The sequence below is a fragment of the Lissotriton vulgaris genome, chromosome 7, assembly GCF_964263255.1.
Source record: "Lissotriton vulgaris chromosome 7, aLisVul1.2, whole genome shotgun sequence".
In the NCBI taxonomy this organism is placed as follows: domain Eukaryota; kingdom Metazoa; phylum Chordata; class Amphibia; order Caudata; family Salamandridae; genus Lissotriton; species Lissotriton vulgaris.
Window position 1 is genome coordinate 1,083,784,457 of NC_141695.1, and position 20,167 is coordinate 1,083,804,623.

Genomic DNA, 20,167 nt, shown 5'->3' on the forward strand with positions numbered 1-20,167 from the left:
GTTCTTCGTAGCGTCCGAACTGGAGAAGTGCTGCACAGTGCTAAATAGGCTCATTGGAATCACTCCTGCAAAAATGCACCTCCTCTCGTTCCAGTTCAAATCCAGTGTTCTCCTGGGAGCTGCACCAGGAGCAGTGTTGCTGGAAGTTCTAAAAATGGTTCACTGGAAAAGGTACTACGCTGAGGTTGTCCTAACTTTGCTGATTACTACATCCAGTTCAAGGCAGAGAAGTGCTGCTGAGGCGCTGTTGTCGCAATGTCCGCTTCCCCTGCTTCCCTGCATCCAGTACACATCCAGGACCAAGAGCTGTTCTTGGTGCTGGTCTGGACTCTCTGCTTTTCATAGCATTTACGGCACCGCATGTAGAGCGCCCCTACAGCTCATTTTTTTCTGTTGTCCAGCTCTACGGTTCTGCCCAAGAGCTGCGGTGCTGCTAGGGCGTTACTCTGTGCCCAATACACCAATTTGTATACCTTGGGGCGGGTGCAAGCGTGTAGTATTTAATTGCACAAGTATCCACCCTGGTTCTGAGTATGTAGACTAAGTGTCCCTGTTTCTCTGGGAGTGTGTGTCTGGGGTCCTGTACGTGCGGCGCTCCGAGGGTTGAGGTCCCATGCACAGGCTTTCACCAGTGTTTATGAAGCCGAGCAGTCTCTGGACCCCAGGCACAGCTCCAGCTTCTCTCTCTTTCTCCCAACATCCCCTCTCACAGCTCTTGCCCTCACTCGCCCCAAGCCTTCCTTCCCTGCTATTACCCCGGTCACTCCCCCATCCTTGTTCTACCCTCCACTTCCGCACTTCTGGATCTTGAATCTCCCGCACCCTACTCCCTCACGCCTCGAGACAGCGCACAAATAGGCTGCACAAGAAGCAGCAGCGGTGTATTGCTACGGTAAACCGAATCACACATTATTCTTGCGGGAGCTGTTAGAATATTTCTCACTAAAGACGCTTTACCTGGAGTGGAAGAAGGTCCTGGAGCAGGAGGCAGTGAAGGGCGAGGCAGGGAGGGAAGGAGTCGCTCCATGACCTCCGTCCTCAGTTGCACGTAAAAAAATTATCGCCCGGTGGAAGAATGGGCAGTGTTGGGATTTTGACACTCACAACCCTTATTAAACATGGCCACAAAGTGTTCATGCGCAGGGTGTAAGGCATCACACGCATGTTAATGCGCACTACTTTATAAGCAAGCATTTGCAGTGAAGTAGAACTCTCATTTACACGAGTCCTATTGCATTTCAAACAGGAGTGCGGTGACAAAGTCACAAAGGAGAGTGCGGGGGGGGTGTTTGTGGCCCAAGAAGTTAAAAACTGCGAAAGAGGGCGGGGGTTGGTGGGGGGAGTTGAGCCACAGGAACAAAGTAGTTTTTAGAGTAAAGGGGCAGATAGCGGTGGAAGTATACAATGGCCGTCAGGAGGAGGGACTAACAAGCCAAAAACCAATCACAATGCTGCATTTAGGATGTAAGCCAATCCAAAAGATGGGCAGAGAGTGTGCAGAGCTTAAATGAAGCTTTCCTGCTATAGTATATACTGCATGCCTCTTTCTTTAATGCCGGTAGACTCTGGTGCTGGGAATGGGACCATGGCTGATCGAAGACTTTAACATGCGGAGCTCATTATTAGATAAGAGGATCAGCGTTCTGGACCGCGGTGCGCGCCTAGTGCGTTTCTTAGTTATCTGTATTCCTCCAATGAACATGCTTCTGTCTCCCAGGGGCTCAAAGTTGGCGGTGTAAAAAGCGCTGACCACTATCATTGGTGCCTCAGTCTTGCCAAATGTGAATGAAATGTGGCAAACTGATGATATACTGCATGACACGCTCGACCGTTTACGGCATCAGTCTGTGATGTCAGCGGCTCCTTGCCAAAGGCCCGTCTGCTTCTTCTAGTCTGTTCCCTAGAGGCTGCGCATCAACACTAATGTCAGTCAACCCGAGTACTGATGACCAGCGTCTAATGAGTTGGGGAACTCTAGCAGGATGCGTCCTTGTGCCACTGCACCAGTCTCCACCCCCCCTGACTTGAGGGCTTTGTTAATGAACCTACCTGTACAGACTATAGATTGTGACAGTACCTGGTGAGGTCTCACAACCACAGCCTATAATAATTCCCTTCCCTACGATCACCTGTATCTGGATTTTGAACACTAGCAATTTAGCAGTTTACCACAAACTGTTGGTTTACTTAATGCAGAGAAGGAAAGTGGTCCATCAAAGCATCGCTGAACAAAAAACAATGCTTTATGGAAGAGGAGGCAGGTTGCAGGATTTCCATGAAGTTTGTTTTGCATTCCACAGTTGGTAAGTAAGATTCCAAACCTCAGTTGCCTTGTGCAAAAGGGCTGTAAACAATGTTCTCAGTGGGAACTCCAGACACACCTCTGGGAAGTATTTAGTCCACTGGCAACTTTGCAGGATCAAATAATCTCCAGGGTCTTTGCCAATAGGGGTGATATCAAATGCCTGCTTTACAGTTACTGTTGTCATCTTAGTACTGATATTAGACGGTGTTAGGTATCTGGATGTTGTCCAAACATGAGCCAAAGGTCTAATCACACCAGAGTACTCTTTACAAGACAAGGGTCTGATTAGGGATTCTTCCTGAGCTGCCTTCTGCACGTTACCTCTCAGTGTTGTCAGAATGCCTTCCTGTTTTGCAAGTTCCACACTTTTTGCATCAGATCTGACAGCAGAGCAACCAGCAAGGCTTTTGGCAGAGGAAGTACTGCAGGTGCAAGACTGGGGTGCAAGGAGGTGGACTGGGTCAGCAGAAGCATGGTTTGAGGTCCAGAGGGTTCCTTGGTGGCCAAAACTAGCACCAGAGGGAAAGTAGTAATGAGCTGCAGGGGCACTTTTGGTATAGGGGTCAGTTCTGCTACCAATTGTATGTTCATCAAGAGCGCCCCCCCCATCAAGCATGGTTGAGATGGAATAATTGCTGTTGTGTCGCCTCTTGTGGCACGGCTCTTTGGAGGTCACATTAGTGTTCTGGTAGGTCCCATATAGGGTATAGGGCTTTGTCATGTCCAAGGCTGGTCCAAGATAAGATTCTTGGCTTGTTTTAATACTCAAGCCAAGGGACATCACTTGATATGTATGGATGCTACAATTTGCAGTTAGTCAGGAGTACTGCTTAGAGGTGAACACATCAGAAGAACTTGTAAGTTAACATTGGTAGTGATCTTCCTGGTGGATACTCTACACTTCCCCATACTGAGGAGTGGTTTTGAGATTTTTTTAATTTAAATTTTTATTTTTAAATAAGGTCTCTGGTTAGTTTTTGCATTCCCTGTCAATTTGGCCTACCTAGTCTTTGTCTCTGGGAAACTAAAACAAAATTCAAAAACCTTTATGAACTGGGCTCCTTCTGCTGGGGTGACACAATCTACTCTGCTGTGATGTCATATCCAGGATTGTTCTACGAACTGCCGGGCCACCTGTCAGTGCAGTAGATCAGTTTCTGGTTTGGCAGATCCAGTGCTGCCTGGAAGAACCAGCAGGTAGTTGCACAAAAAAATTGATACCTCAAATAAGTAGCTTTTTCTTTAGTAGCGTTGTGAAGTAGAGTGCTAATCTGTGTGCATTTAACTGGATCAGGAACGGTGGAAGTTTCTCAAATAAAAAGTCTCCCAAAAACACTAAGCCTATAAAGTGCACCACCCTAAGTGGAATTGGGTTCTCACCAACTTCAAACTTGCCTGCATCCTAAATGGCAGTTGAGTGTCCTTTTAACAGTGTCCTTTTAACAGGGCAGCTCGGCTAGGGAGGAGTGAGTCTATCCTGTCTTCGAAGGTCCCTGGTACTAGTGAGCACACAAAAAATTATTTGTAAGTGCTAGTTCAATACATTGCAGGACAAATGACTGGGGGGTGTCATAGAACCATTCAAGAGCCCCCAGAGCCTGCGCTGCTGCCACCAGCGGTTTGTCCTGTGGGATGCTGGTATATGATTCAATATCAATAGTCACCAGCAGTTGGTTCCCGGTTGTGTATGTTATGGCTGATCGCAGGGCGTTTTGAATAACATTGCACTGTGCAGCCGGATCCTGTCAATTAAAACTTTATTTTGTGGGGGTTTGTGCTTGTCTCCCGTTCTAAGATGGCCGCCGTATACGAACGACAAGATGCGGCCCCGGATGTTTACGCGATTGCTGGGCGGGGCTCAGAATTCCCTTAAACTGCGCAGCAGTGTAGCTCTGGGTTGGTGCTTCTAACACGCCGGTGGGACGTGGCAGGGGTAAGGACGACTTCAGCTCAGAGGCGGACTGGAACGTGTACTGTAAGTTGAGAGAGTGTGTGGGTGATTCTTATGGCCCCAACTGGTCTCTGGAGGCGTTGCCATGCGTGGACTCTGTATATATTTTAGGCATTTGGCTCTATCTCATGCTGGTCTCATCGATATGGGAAGTATGCGAGCAGGATAGCGGTCTGAAATATTTGCATATTACATGTTAACAATGAAATTTGGATGTTATACGCATAAGTAAGATAATTGAAAGTACGCTGGCTGTATGGTTTGATTGATAAAAAGGCATGTTAGCGTTTGAGAGAATAAGGTAAATAACATGCTATGCCTGTTTTTGCACCTCTGCAGGGGTCTAGACATTGGGCAGTCACCCCGAGGACACGTGATCATAGGATGCGTTGTCCATTGTGAAGACGGTTGCAGGTACTCTGAAACTTTGCAACCGCCGGGTAAAGAATATGTACATCATATGTTGCAAACTCAGTGCTTTAAACAAGATAGGAATTAATTATGTCTTCGTGGAAGGCAGATCGATATTACAACTGGCTTCATTTCTGTTTGTTTTTATTGGTACCATCACATGTTTTAGTGAATCTTGAGTAAAGCTGGGAATTGGAACCCCTATTAGCTCTGAAGAATTTGCAAAATGGTTTAGCAACGAAACATGATGGCAATATAGAATTGATTATGGTTTGATGGAAACCATGTTTATTTGGGGAAGCTTGCAGCATCAAATAAAATTGTCAGCCCAGCAAGCTTCACCGGTTCTTTAAGGTGAGACTTATGTTCACTGATTCTCACAGGGGTTCAATGGGCACTTTCCTCACACTTTTTCTATATATTTATTAATGGGAGGTGGAACTCAGCCTAGATGAGTTTCAAAATAGTGATTGATACACCGTGACAATAAGAGTAGTGAAAGTAATCACACTCCCGGGAATTGAGCAGAAGATTGAAAACCCTTTTGAATTGTCGTACCTTTTTAGGATTGGGTGTAGTATAGGTGAGGCCCGTTGTTGTTTATAATACACGTGTGCTGACCTGTTGGTCCACATTTTGTTGTTGTGGGTGTTCGCTATATCTATTGAAGGTCCAGACTCCCCTAAATGCCTAATGGCAGAATCTTAAAGAGACCGATTTCAATTAAAATGATTAGTTGCAGCCAACTGGATGCAATCCCTAGTCCTACGTGAAAAGAAAAAATCTCCAGCGCCCCTTGGTCTGTATGTGCTAGATGCTGAATATTCCTGTGTGTTAAACTTGGCATTCTCACTCCATCTCATTACTTTGGTCGCCTTTTGCCTTGAGGCAGCTTGGTTGCATAAGGCCCTTGTGACTACTTAATCACTTGTGGAAAATTCTAGCTCCCACACATCTCAAGTAAAGTTTCTTGATTTTAGTAATTAAAACATGCCATTATCTTAAACTGGTAAGTTTGCAAAGTTATTTTTTTTATACCTGCTAAATAATAGGAGCAGTGTGAAATGGATTTAAGTATTGGGGATATCTAGATAGAAAAAGTTCTTAACATCTACAGAAGGAAGATTAAAATGAGTATGAACCTTAAATTCAAGATCTCTAATGTTAAGATGTCTGGTTTGAGGACGGTGGGTGAGGAGGTAACTGGGCTGTTAAGTATTCTAGCTAAATAGCTTAGTGCCAAATTGCAGGCATCTGTGCAAAATCACCCTAGTTCGAACTTTTTCACTGCTGAACAGTGAAAGGACCCAGGCGCATTACTGTGACCTTCATGAGAGCTAGTGGTTGAGTGCCATTGCAGCATTCTTGGTCCTTTGGATTAGGACACCTCTCCCTTCTCAGCAATAATGGCTTCAAGAAGGTTACAACAGGCTTACTCTGTAGTTGAAGAATTGCTCCCAGCCTCTACCAAAGACCACAGCAATGTTAAGGGTGGAAGATAATCGCTCATTACTGTGTTAAATACTTAAAAGTAAAACTGAAAATACGCCTCCACATTAATATTATGAATTATCAATCTAACATAATCTCATGTCCCTCATGTGGACATTCCTTTGTGTCGGGTCTTTAAAGTAAATCATGAGTGTACACAGTTTCACTGACTTTAAAGTTTCCCATGTTATTGCACCTACATACTAAGTGCCAGAAAAGGGCAAGCACAATTTAAATGTATAGTGTGGAATAATGTACATTTGTTTCAAACTATGGTGAACGATTGAAGTATTCCTTGGGGAGAGGAGAGAGAATGACAAACGTGTTCATGGACTAGATATTCATTGGCCACCGACCTTCTGAAATGCAGTTTATTAGCAACTAGAATCCGCAAACCATGGAAAAACAGTATTTTGTCCAGAACTAATTTATTAAGGAGTGTAGTCTACGAAGCTTCCTATTTCCAGCAATAGTGTCTGGTGCTTTGGTCTCGTGTGAATCAAATTAAAGGATACTTAGGTGGCAGTGGTCTCAATAACTGAGTCTTATTTGCCTCTATATTTACCCTTTCTTTTTATGTAGAGATTTATAAGTGACCACCTTCAGTTGCCACATCACTTTTGCAAAATCCACTATTGCTCCAAGGACACTGAGGAACCCGCTTTTGGTGTATCTCTTGGAATTAAAGGTGGAAGCAGCACTTAAATACCAGCATTTGATGTTTCAGTGGTAACTAGACTTCTTGAGAGGGACAATTACATATATTGTGAGGATGATATGGGTTCTCATTAATCAGTTGGTACTTAAAAATGTAACTCCTCCTTGAATAAGCTGAATCACCTTGAAGATTAATAGAAGAATGCTGGGGTTCACCTCGTGTGCATCACTAGAGAAGAGCTTTCACTGATAAAGCAGAAATGTTTCTCACTTATTTAATGTTTGAAAAGTGCTCTTACTGCAAAATGACCAAACTACTTGTTTGCTTAGTTTATGTATTTATCCCCCTTGTACCCTTACATTGCTTCATTGAACACACACCTCTGTGCAATCCATTCCATGTGTATTGTTGTGTTCTGGTGAGTGACTTTTCTACCAGTCACTGTGGAAGAGATATTCAAGCCTATTTGTACATACCGATTGAGTACTAGAAGCTGAATTTATGCATCTTCGCTGATGTCTTTTCAGGTTATCCAGTGGTGCACCCACCATAAGGATGATCCTCCCCCACCAGAGGATGACGAGAATAAAGAAAAGAGGACTGATGACATCCCTGTGTGGGATCAGGAATTCCTTAAAGTAGACCAGGGAACGCTGTTCGAGCTTATTTTGGTAAGGTGTTGGTTTTTATTTTTAATAGGACCATTATAGCTAGTTGAATTTTCTGAAAAAGCAGTTGAGCTGGGAGATTAGTTTTTATAGGGACTCTGATGTTTGTTAGTCAACTGGTATTGGCATTTTGTGGCTATACATGGATACTAGGCTGTGAGTCCCCCAGATGGGCAGACATTTTATTTGCAGGCATTTTGAAATGGCATCTTCACCCCCACCTTGAAATGATTACCACTGCTCTCCTGCAGCCCTTCTGTGGGTCTAACAATCTGGTCATTGCAAGAATTCAGCAAATTGCCTCAGTGTTGGAAAGAATTGAGATCCTTTAAGAGGGCGTGTGTTCATCAGTTAGGCTATCAGACTTGTGAAGTCTGCCAGCCTAATTTATGAACACACAATGTACCAAAATAGGCAGAGTAGATTGTGGTTATTGATATTCTGGGAATGAGTGAAACCAAAGCCATCCAGAGTTCCCTGCACCTTGCTGAAGTGTATGTGCTGCAGGGTCTTGGTGGCATGAAGGTCTTAGTGCAGGATGTGACTAAGACCTTGCTCAGTTTGACATATGGGTATGAGAAGTAGTGCAGGGTATTGGCACTCAGTGGATCATTTGAACTCGCATTGAAAATTTGGCTTGACACAAAGCCACGCTTCTCCCCCACTGTCTGCTGAAAAACAAAAACAGTTTTTTGTGCCTGTGGAGCATGGCTGCAGTGTTCTGTTGGATTGTGAACTGACCACTCTGTGTACAGTACATTCAACCCTCAGCCAAAGGTTTGGGTAGCATGTACTGGAGGCCTAGTGTTTAAATGCAATGTGCTGCACCGATTTCCTACTTCACAGATAAAAGGCATGCACTGTGACCTACTGGCAGCATGGGAAATGGGCGTGGCATTGCAACGTGGGGTTGTTTGTCAAAGCCCAGTATGAAACAAAAAATTTACTGGGGAAGTATGTTGACTTTTGTTTCCTTTCATACTCTTAAATGATAGTAAGTAATCTCTTTATTGCTTGATTAATAAAAACCTTTGCAATCAGCTACATGGTAAAACACATGTACAAGGTGCATATAACACATTTTGTAATAAAGTTGGTTAAAATTCATTTAAAAATTACGATGTTTCATAAAACTATAAGGCGAATATAAAAGCTAGCACACAGTACGAACAATAGAGCTTCAGCCCAGTAATTTGGATCCTGCTCATATATGATTGGTGGTAGGCTGTTGGGCCCGGACGCTCCCTCCTTTTGGCTTTTCGAGATTCTATTTGAAATCAGTTTATTTGAGAAGAGGGGAGTGAGTTCCAAACCTTGGTGTTTTGGGGGCTGGCGGTCGCATTTGCGCACCAGTGCATCGTGTTTAATTTCACCTGCTTCCGTATTGAAGTGATGCTGTAAATACTTTGCCCGAGCGTCCTCCATTATATGAGAATTTATTCCTAGAGCCATTGGGTTCTATATACTGTTGACTGTGTGGCAAAACCTATCACTGTTGGTTCATGCGTCGTGTAGCAATGTTGCCCGATCGTACTCCTGAGGCACAGCCGGGAGCATTGTTTTTTTTAACAAACTGCGCTGAATTTTAACCTTGTGTGTGAAATCTGTAAACTGTAAAAACCTACCTTTCTACCCCGACTGCACCAAGACTGGGGGCTTAATCTCCCTCGCTCACCGCCTAGCAGCAGAGCTAAACGCTGCAGCGGGAAACGCCCAAATCTATCGTCGCCATCAGCGAGTGAGCCGGTCCTGTGGCCACGCCCACTCGCTCGAGGCCACGCCCACTCCGCCCATAAAAACATGTGCACTTCACGTACGCGCAGCGGACGGGCGCAGCAGGCGCGCCTATGGCAAGCCCGTCTGGGCCCAACCGGACCTAGGCCCAGGAACTCTGCCGGATTTGCCTTATGACCGTCTGGTGTACACAAGCAACATGCTTCGGGCTCTTCACCCAGAAAAAAATCCGGAGTGTTACTATATCCACGCTGAAGGTAAACCCTTTATCAACTGCGCACGCTGTAACCCAGTCAAACAGATCTCGGGAAAGCCCGGACTACAGATTGGCCTCCTTAACTGCCGTTCCCTCCCCAAGCATGCGCATGAAACCAACCTGCTGATACAGAACCTAGGCCTGGACGTTCTGTTTCTCACAGAAATCTGGCTCTCTGCTAGCACGGACTCTGACATTGTCAATGCCCTACCCCCAGGCTATCTTATTCAAACCCTGCACAGACCTAAAGGGAGAGGAGGGGGCTGGCAATAATCCATAGAGAACACCTTGTCTGCAGAACCAGCAGTGCCAACATTGAAGACTGCGAGAGCTGCCACTTCGCCCTCCAAATTTCCCCGGCACACTCCCTCTCAGGTCTGCTGATTTACCGCCCTCCGGGTAATCCAGGGAAATTCCTCAACGCCCTTACTGATACGGTGTCACAATCGGCTTCCTCCACCCCGAACTTTCATTTGACCTCAATCTTCACCTTACAGACCCCACAGATTCTACAGCATCTGATCTCCTTCAGGACTTTGTCATTTAACATCCGTTTGGTCAATAACGGACCCACTCACGACAAGGGACACCTAGGATCCCGTCCTTACCAACATCACGGATATCACCACGGGCTCCCCCTTCCTTGGACAGACCACTTCCTAATTCCGATCTTTTGGCATCTACCTATAGCACCCCCGCAACCCTCCAAAATCCGAGTCACAGACAGACGTTGGCACAAGCTTATACCGGATGAATGGGCCAGTATTCTTTCAGATTCTACACCCGCCCTCTCCACTGATCCGGTCACTGCCGATGAACAGTTTAATTCCTGGCTTACATCCTCATTGGATAAACTCCTCCCCAATACTACCACTCTCAAACACACCAAACGAGTGAACCCCACTCCCTGGTACACTCCGGCGCTTAAATCTCTGCGACAGGAATGCAAGAGATCAGAACGCTCCTGGAGGAAGGATAAGTCTAAGGTAAAGAAGGACGCCTACCACACTGCACTACAAAGTTACAAAACCGCCCTCCGCAAGACCAAAAGTCTATTCTTCCAAGAAAGAATAGAAAACTCCGCCTGCTCCAGTAAGGAATCTTTCATGATTTTAAAAGAACTCCTTAAAGTCCCAGACCCCGGGCCGAAAAACCCACCTGACCCCAAGGCAGATCAGGAAAAATGCTATAAATTAGCTAATTTCTTCCAGGAGAAAATCCAGAAAATCCTCGACTCTATCCCAACTACAAACTCGAGCGAGGAAAAAGTAATCAACTTTCGTCCTTTCTGGATCAACGCTCCTTTCAGATCTGGGAGAACAACACCCGTTCCTCCGAAACACCCCTCCAATGTGGCGTGCCTCAGGGCTCTTCCCTGAGCCCCACATTATTTAATATCTACATGTCCCCATTGGAGGAGGTTGTCATCCCGTTCGAGTGAGTATCGTCAGCTACGCTGACGATACACAATTAGTGGTGTCCCTTTCTCACCCAAGCCAACAACCTGCGGACCTTTACAACTGTCTGACGCAGATACAAGGATGGATGAACAGCTCATCTTTGAAACTTAATGGTTCAAAGACTGACATTCTCCTCCTTGGTCAGAAGGGGCTCTCTCTTTCACATATCATCTGGCCACCTTGTCTGGGCCCGCCCCCTGACCCGAAACCAGAGGTCAAAAGCCTGGGTGTGTGTGGCTCGAAAAAAATCTATCATTCTCAACACAAGCCAAAAAAGTAGCCGGGACGTGCTTTGGGCTCCTCAAGTCTACTCGTAAGATCTTGCCCCTACTCCCTCCCAACTCGCAAAAACTGTTGATCCAAGGCCTGATACTATCTAGGCTCGACTATAGTAACTCCATCTACCTAGGCGCTCCTGAGGCAACCTTGAACAAACTACAAAGGATCCAAAACGCAGCTGCCCGGATCCTCACCAACACTCCTGCCAGAGCCTCAGCCAAACCAGCCTTAAAGCTTCTCCATTGGCTCCCGGTAAGAGAACGTGTGAAGTTCAAGGCCCTTTGCCTGGCACACAGACTGCTTCAAAACAAAGGCCCCCCCAATTTTAAGAAAATTCATTAAACCTTATAAAGCCCCAAGATCCCTACGTTCCGATCAGGAATATCTTATCTTCACTCCCAGAGTTAAGAAGGCTCGCACAGGTGGAAGGCGCTTCTCGGTCCACACTGCACGCCTTTGGAACGCCCTACCCCGCGACCTTAGAACAGAACCTAGCTATCTACAATTCAGAAAGCGGCTGAAAACCCATCTCTTTCCTTAAACTCTGACCCCGCCCCCCCTGCCCACACTGATCCGCAGCTGTACTGATCTTAGTGCTGGGATACTCACGGGTGACTACGCGCTTTATAAAAAATTTTAAGAATAATAATAGTCAGCATTTTCCTTTTTTGCTTGCCAGATTTTATTTTTGCAGGCTTTTAGCCTCCTTAATTCCAACTGTATGTTATCAACTGGGCCATGTTGGTGGAGACTACACAATGCTTTGTTTATTTAGCTTTTAATTTGTTTTAGTTGGGCATTTTGAGCTATCAACCACAAAATCTTTGATTGCTTGCCGGTCTGCAGAGTGCTTCCCGTTGGCTTTTTGGCCCTGCTTTTTCTGTTTTTTGGGATTAGGTGAGTCGAAGCTTTTGGTGAAATTTTCTCAAGCTGTTAAACTGTTCCCACACAGCAGTTTGCTTTCCTACCACCGTGTTTTTGATACTACCAAATGTTTTCCTGGGTCGCTCGTATTACATTTGATTCTCCTGTGATTCAGTGGGACTCTTGAGGTTGAATTATCAGTTGGATGAGTGAGTGCTGTTCTGATAGATTCATCTGCCAGTGGATTCCTCACCTTGTGAATATCCCCTTGCATCAGCAACATTTGTAAATTCTTTTTGTAGCTTCGCTTGGACGTGGACTACGTCATAGAGGCACAGCATCGCACGCGACTCCGCTGACGTCCCCGACACTACAATAGGCCCACGCCGGCGTGATAACATCAGTTCCCTTTTTTCCGCGTCGTCAACGCTAACTGTTTCGGGGAATCTCTGTAGCCTTTTAGTAACTTTGTTGCTATTTTCATCACTTTCCTGTTTCTTTGTGTCCTTCACGATGTCGACAAAGAAGACCGGTTTCAAGCCTTGCAGAGAAAGTGGGAAAATGATGTCTATCACGGACCCACATGAAGATTGCATCTGGTGTCTAAGTTCGGACCATGATGTAGATGGATGCTCTTCATGTCGGAAGATGAACCCGAAGGCTCTGCGTGAGAGAGAGGCCAAGCTACTGGTGGCAAAGCTGAAAGTTGATGAGGAAAAGTCTTCGAAGTCTCGTTCGAGAAGGTCGAGATCGAAGTCGAGATCAAGGTCTCGGAGGGGGGGGGGTTAGTCGACTTCGAAGTCCTCGTCAGATCATGCTACGAAGTAAAAAAATAAACATAAGAAAAGAAGACATGAGTCCCGACGTCACTCGGGTAGGGATTCGGACTAGAGGTCTAAGTCACCCAAGAAGGTACGTTCGAAGGTGATTCCTCCGGAGGATGACTTCAGTCCTGAAGGTGAGGCTTCTCCTTCGGAGTCGCAGGTTCAGTCGCCGGCTCCAGTCTCCGGTTCCATCTCCGGCCCGAGAGGATGAGGAAGAAGTTCCTGTGGGTGAGGATTCTGCGCCTGTGGAAGAGCCGAATTCGGAACCACCTCGAGGCCAGCCTGAGGGTCTTCAGTCTCCTTTTCCGGCCGAAGGCCAGGACCCATCAGCGTTTTTGAATGCTATGTATGGCGTCTTTTCAAGGGCTTGGTACCCCTCTGGCGCACCTCGGGTCCCATGGGTCCACTAGCCTTTAATTTAGGAGTTCCTCACTATATGCTCCGGCTCCATTTGTGCCGTACATACCGGCTCCGACACCGCAGTGGCAATACCCGGCTCCGCCGAGGTTGTCGACGCCGGTACGGACGTCGACTGCTCCGAGTCAACCTCGAGACCAACCCACTGTACCATCGGATTCGATACCGACGTCGGTTCCGGCTCCGTCGGAGTCGTTGGTGGATCTGACGGCGTGGCGTGTGAAGGAAAGGTCCAGGAGGGAGGCTCAGCGCTTCATGGAGGAGCAGAGATATACAGAGGCTCAAGCTGAAATGGAAGAAGGTGAGCTTGAGGAGGACTGTTTCGAGTATCTGGCGGAGGCTAGTGGCCTGGAGTTTTCTCCCGAGTGGGAGTTACCTTCTGTATCTGAAGCCCCTTCAAAAGACGTTAAGCCTGATCACTTGGTTATGAGGAAGGCAGCGGAACTTTTGAATTTGACTCTACCTACAGTAGAATTTAAGTCCAGTCTACTGACTGAGGTTCTGCATTCACCAAGTTCGGTGGTGGAATCGTTGCTCCCATTTAATGAAGCTTTAACGGAACCTATTATGGACGTTTGGAAAAAGCCTCTAACAGCATCAGCAGTTTCCAAGGGTGTGGCAAGAAGGTACAGGGTCGCTCCTGAAGACCCTGCTTTTCTAACTTCTCATCCTTCACCTGAAAGTTTAATAATCCAGGCAGCCTGTTCCAAAAAGACTGTGGGTGCATTTCCACAAGTGCCTGGGGATAAGGATGCCAAGAAAAAATATCAGGTTGCAAAAAATACATTTTCTTCCGCGAGTATGGCATTAAAGTCAACCAATGCCACTTGCCTTATGGGGAGATATGTGCATGCTCTCATGGATACACTGCGTCTTCTGGCACCTAAAATCCCTGTTGACAGCAGGAATGATTTTGAGGAGGTGTTGACGGATGCACAAGCAGCGGCTCGCCAGGTGATACAAAGTGGTCTAGACACTGCATATTCGGTGGCACGCATCATGGGCACTTCGGTTGCCAGAAGAAGATCAGCTTGGCTGAAATCTTCAGATTTTTCGGCAGATGTTCAAGCTGCTTTGTTAGATCTGCTGTTTGATGGTGTTGGACTCTTTGGGGGAAAAAAGCTGATACAGCCTTAGAAAGATTTAAGGACAGTAAGGCTACTGCCAAATCTTTAGGACTTCAGACCAGGGGTCCTTCTACCAGAAGGTTCAGAGGATTCGGACGCTCTTCCTATCGGCAAGGTCAGCAGCAGCAGAATCCCTTGTACAAGTCGTACAGGGGTAAGCAAAGAGCTTGTCCTCGGACGTCAAGCCTCTTCCTCCTCCAACCCCCAGCCTCAGAAAATCAGCCCTAGATCCGCATTTCAGGATCATGCGGGTCCGGTGGGGGGTCGGCTTACCCACTTTCTACGGGATTGGGAATTGGTTACATCAGATCTTTGGGTTCTCAATCTCATAGAAAATGGGTATGCTCTTCCCTTTCGGGAATTCCCTCCCAATTACCCTCCTTGTCAAGGTTTTTGCACAGAGGAACACCTCTTACTTCTGCAGGAGGAAGTGCAGACACTATTAAAAAGGGTGCAATAGAGGTGGTGCCAGAGCAGGAAAGGGGTCAGGGATGCTACTCCCGGTATTTCCTGATTGCCAAGAAGGATGGCAGATTTAGTCCAATCCTGGATCTCAGGATCTTGAATCTTTATCTGAAACCAGAGAAGTTCAAGATGCTCACCCTTGCGCAGGTTCTTCAAGCGCTGCTGGAAGAAGACTATATGGTGTTGCTCGACTTGCAGGATGCGTATTTTCACATCCCAATTCTGAAGTCGCACAGGAAGTATCTCCGTTTTACGATGGGATCGCAACATTATCAGTTTGCGGTCCTTACGTTTGGAATTACTACTACGCCTCGAGTCTTCACCAAGGTGATGGCTGTGGTGACTGCACATCTCAGAAGGTCGGGGACTCCAGTATTCCCCTATTTGGACGACTGGCTGATCAAAGCAGAGTCGTCAGAGAAAGTGCTCCAGCATCTGCAGGAGACAACTCAGTTGTACCGTTTGGGTTTTTCAATAAATGTACTCAAGTCTCACCTGGTGCCCTCCCAGCGCAACCTGTTCATAGGTGCTGTACTGGACACAACTGTATGTCGTGCATTCCCTCCTTCTCAAAGGATTCGCGACATACAGGAAATGATTCCTTTATTTTACAATGGAGAGGTCGTTCCAGTCCTGAAGGTCCTTCACCTGCTCGGTCTGATGGCTTCTTGCATTCTGTTGGTCAACCATGCACGCTGGCACATGAGGGCGCTCCAGTGGTGCCTCCGCAGGCAGTTGTATCAACACAACGGAGAACTCGGGGAGTCTGTGAGGATCTCCGGAGAAACTGCGGCGGATCTATCTTGGTGGAGCGTGGAAGGCAATCTGTCTCCGGGAAAGCCTTTTCATCTGCCTCCCCCGGTGGCCACAGTGATTACGGATGCATTCACTCTAGGGTGGGGTGCTCATCTGGGGAATCTGGAGGTCAAAGGTCTTTGGTCTCCAGAGGAAAGGTTGCTTCAGATCAACCTTCTAGAATTACTGGCGATTCGTTTGGCACTCAAGGCCTTCCTCCCTTCCCTTCGCGGTCGGTCAGTTCAAGTCCTGACGGACAATACGACCGCGATGTGGTATGTCAACAAGCAGGGAGGAGTGGGGGTCGCAGTGTCTCTGCAGAGGCTCTGCGCCTCTGGTCCTGGGTTCAGGACCATCAGATTTGTCATCTGGCCGGAGTTCTGAACGTGCGTACAGACAGTCTCAGTCGGCAGTTCTCGGCTGACCACAAGTGAAGGCTTCACCCGGAGGTGGTTAGTCACGTCTTTCGGACGTGGGGAACTCCTCAGGTGGACCGGTTTGCCACTTGCGAGAATGCTCACTGCCCGTCATTCTGCAGTCTTCAGTATCCGATGCAAGGAGCATTGGGGGACGCGTTTCAGTTGAGTTAGGGAAGTCAACTCCTTTACGCGTTTCCTCCCATACCTTTGATTCCTGGGGTTCTGCGAAGATTCGCCAAGACCGGGCCCAAGTTATTCTGGTCGCCCCGGATTGGCCAAGAAGGGAGTGGTACACGAATCTTCTCCACCTCTCCTCTCGCCTGCCGCTTAGTCTCCCGTTCAGGGCACGTCTCCTCTCCCAGATGGAGGGGCAGATTCTACACCCCCACCTCCAGACATTACACCTTCATGCCTGGAGATTGAACGGGGCAACCTGAATTCCTTTTCTCTCCCACACGATGTGGTGGATGTCATTCTTTCGGCTAGGTGGGACTCCACCAAATCCATTTATTCATACTGATGGTCTAAATTGGTCTCTTGGTGTGGGGAGAAGTCTGTTGACCCTTTGAAGGCTCAGTTGTCTGATATTGTACAGTTTGCTCTTTCTTCGGCACAGCAGGGATTTGCTGTTGCCACAGTCCAGGGTTATCTTTCGGCATTGTCTGCATTTCTCTGTTTGCCGGATCAGCCGTCTCTTTTCAAGTCTCCTGTGGTTTTAAGGTTTCTGAAGGGCCTCACAAATAAGTTCCCTCCTACTCCCTTTATTGTACCTCAATGGGATTTAAATCTTGTCTTAACCTACATGATGGGTTCTCCCTTCGAACCCTTACACAAGTGTCCCATGAGGCTTTTGTCTTTTAAGACTGTCTTCCTGGTTGCGATCCCCTCGGCAAGGAGGGTAAGTGAGCTTCAAGCTCTTAGTTCCAAGCCCCATGCTGAACGAATGGTTCTTAGGACCAGGGCTGCTTTTCTCCCTAAGGTGGTAACTCCCTTCCATCTAGGACAATCTATTACCCTTCCTACCTTTTATCCTCTTCCCCCCCCCCCCCCTCACCCTTCCAAGGAGATACTACACCGTCTGGACCCTAAGAGGGCGGTGAGCTTTTATCTTGATAGGACTAGAGACTATCGAGTGGATGACCAGCTCTTCGTTGGATTTGCTGGCTGCAAGAAAGGAAGAGCGGTGCACAAGCGCACTCTTTCAAGATGGATCATCCGCTATATAAAGATCTGCTACTCTTTGGCTGGTAAGGAACCTCCAGAGGGGTATAAGAGCTCACTCTACTAGAGCAAAGTCGTCAACTTCTGCTTTGTCTAGGGGTGTACCTGTAGAGGATATTTGTAGGGCCGCGACTTGGACCTCCTTCCACACTTTCGCGAAGCATTACTTCTTGGATGCCGAGGTGAGGAGGGAAGGTCACTTTGCGAGCTCTGTCCTCCAGGATTTTTTGTTATAGAAGAGTGGACACCCTCCTCCGGGAGTGGGGACTGCTGGGGAACTCTATTCACAAGGTGAGGAATCCACTGCCAGATGTATCTATCAGAAGAACAAGTTACTTACCTTCAGTAACGCTTTTTCTGGTAGATACAGTATTTGCCTGTGAATTCCTCACTGACCCGCCCTCCTCCCCGTTGTTCACTCTTCTATACCAGAGTTACTGTAATGTATTTACGTTATTGTCAAGGAATTGTTTATTTCAAATGTTTTATTGCATTTGTTTCACACTGTTACCTTGATATTTCTGTACTGTGTGTACTGTGTATATTTCTACTGTCATTGGTCCGTCCGTGTGCCTCGAAGGCACGGAAAAAAAGGCGGAACTGATGTCATCACGCCGGCGTGGGCCTATTGTAGTGTCGGTGAGGTCAGCGGAGTTGCGTGCAATGCCGTGCCTCTGACGTCGTCCACGTCGGCGCGAAGCTACAAAAAGAATTTCCGAATGTTGCTGACGCAAGGGGATATTCACAAGGTGAGGAATCCACAGGCAGATACTGTATCTACCAGAAAGTGTTACCGAAGGTAAGTAACTTGTTTTTCTGTGAGCAGCGAGTATGAGCTCTTGTGGTTGATGATAACTGTAATCCAGCGTTCCATTCCTGAAATCCTTTATTAAGCTGAAAAGTGATAGATTAAAAAGTTTAGTCTATTGCAGTGTTTGTGAAGGCATTGTGGAAAGTTGCAGTATGAAGGCGGTCCCCCGCGAATCGACCGTTTAATGCTACCAGGGACAGACTTTATAGATCCTTCAACAGGTCTTTAGAGATCTTGGTTTGTGTGCCCCACTTGCACTTGTCCTGGAGTGGGACTCTTCCCCCCCCCCCCCCCCCCCCCCCACCCCCATGCTGAATGTCGGTCTTCTGCCAGCATGTCCGAGTTGGCGCACCCTGTAAGGAATATGTTAAAATCTCCTCAGATGATGTAGTTTGAAGTTGTTTCTTCGGTAATTAGCTTTTAGTTTGACTACCAGGAGTTTTGTGCCTTTTTTTTTTTTTGCAGGGGTGTAGATAGATATTAGCATGTATTCACTTTGTCTTTGAGTCCAGCTATTTCCATCTGTATTGTTTTTATTCCGTTTTTTGGAATGCTTTTACTTGTTAATATCTTAACGGTCGTTATGGTTTTGATCGAGGCATAAGTCGTAAGGCCTCCTTTCAGATGACCAAATGTCATACTTCTGGTTGCTGGGAGATGGTATGATTAAACCTTGTAAGAGAAATGGCTTTTCCAGCCACGTTTCTTGGAGGAGAATTAGATCGAATTGTTGGATATACGTCCATAAGACCTTATCCAAGGTTTTTGTTCCCAGCCTATTTATATTCCAGGAGCAGAGTTTTAGATTTAGAATATTCTGGTGTTTATAGCTTTTGCTATCCAAGTCCAATCGTTTGATGTATAGTTTCCACCTTTATCTCGAGGGCTCATGGTGTTACAGATGTTGCTCTCCGTGGCCTCTACAGAGATACTGCATGCTCCCTTAGGCACAGAGTTGTTGGGCCCAGAACTTCTCTTATTGCTTGGCCTGCAGTCATTGGGCTCTTGATGGTGTCGAAGTAGTGGTTCTGGATAAGACTGCGTGGTGAAGCTGTAGTCTGATCCCCAGGCTTCTAGTTTGTGCTCCTCCTTGAGAATTTTAAATGATAGAAAAAGGGACATTTAACAAATCCTCTTATAAACATGTTTGCTGAATAAATGTTCTGCTTACTTTCCTTCCATGGGGCTTGTGTAAAAGACTTTGACTGCTTGATAAATCTATTTCGAGAAGATGAAAGTATTTGTTTCAGAACCAGAAATACACCCATTATTATTTAGTCTATACATTAGGTTTCTGTTTGTTCTCTAAACTTGGGTATGAGGAATGAAAGGTTTTAAGAGCAGTTGACAAACCTGTAGTTATACCAAGAATACTGTAATCAGTTTAAAAAGCATTTAGGTGTATATATCGGTCTGTCATAGGACAGCTATGTTAATGTAATGTTCGATTCCACTCCAGAAAGTTTATACTTCCTATCCTGTGTACTGTTCTCTTTAACCCGACATTCTATGCTTGTCAATTAAGGCTAGCAGATAACCAGTCCCCTTAGTTTAATATCACACAGGCCAAGGGGAGGTGTAGAAGGGATGAATAAATGAAAGGATGTAAACATTGTATGCACAGGTGCCCATGGAGTATGAAAAGCATTGTACAAAATGTTAAGGGGGTTGGAGGACGGTGGGACGTTTATGAAGTGTTTTTAGGGGTTATGCATACGCTGAAACTTGCTGTTTGTATAGGTTGATAATGTGCCCACATTTGATTCCACGCTTGTTTATAGAATCAACACTGGAAATGTCGCCTTGCCCCCATTTGATTACTTTATATAATTTAGTCATTTTGAAATGCTGTTTCTTAATGTAAGGAATTTTAGTATGTAGAAAGGTGGTTCCTTGTAATTGGCATGCTTCCACTTTCCTCACGCTCTGGATTTTGCCTGACCATAACAGACAAGATGCAGATTTTGAGCATTAATAGCAGTTGGAAATCAGTTATTTTAGCATTACAATA

The 20,167-nt window shown here is 46.3% G+C and overlaps 1 protein-coding gene across 3 annotated transcripts in view; it reads left to right on the forward strand.

The window, feature by feature from the left end:
• SKP1 (S-phase kinase associated protein 1) overlaps positions 1-20,167 on the forward strand; it is a 141,731-nt gene that overhangs the window by 101,130 nt on the left and 20,434 nt on the right. For all 3 annotated transcript variants that reach the window (XR_015297555.1, XM_086931526.1, XM_086931527.1), the window contains exon 4: positions 7,344-7,487. Coding sequence is in view for 2 of the 3 variants with exons in the window: in XM_086931526.1 (XP_086787652.1) it covers positions 7,344-7,487 (144 nt within the window). In the remaining variant the exon portion in view is untranslated. The remainder of the gene's footprint in view (positions 1-7,343; positions 7,488-20,167) is intronic.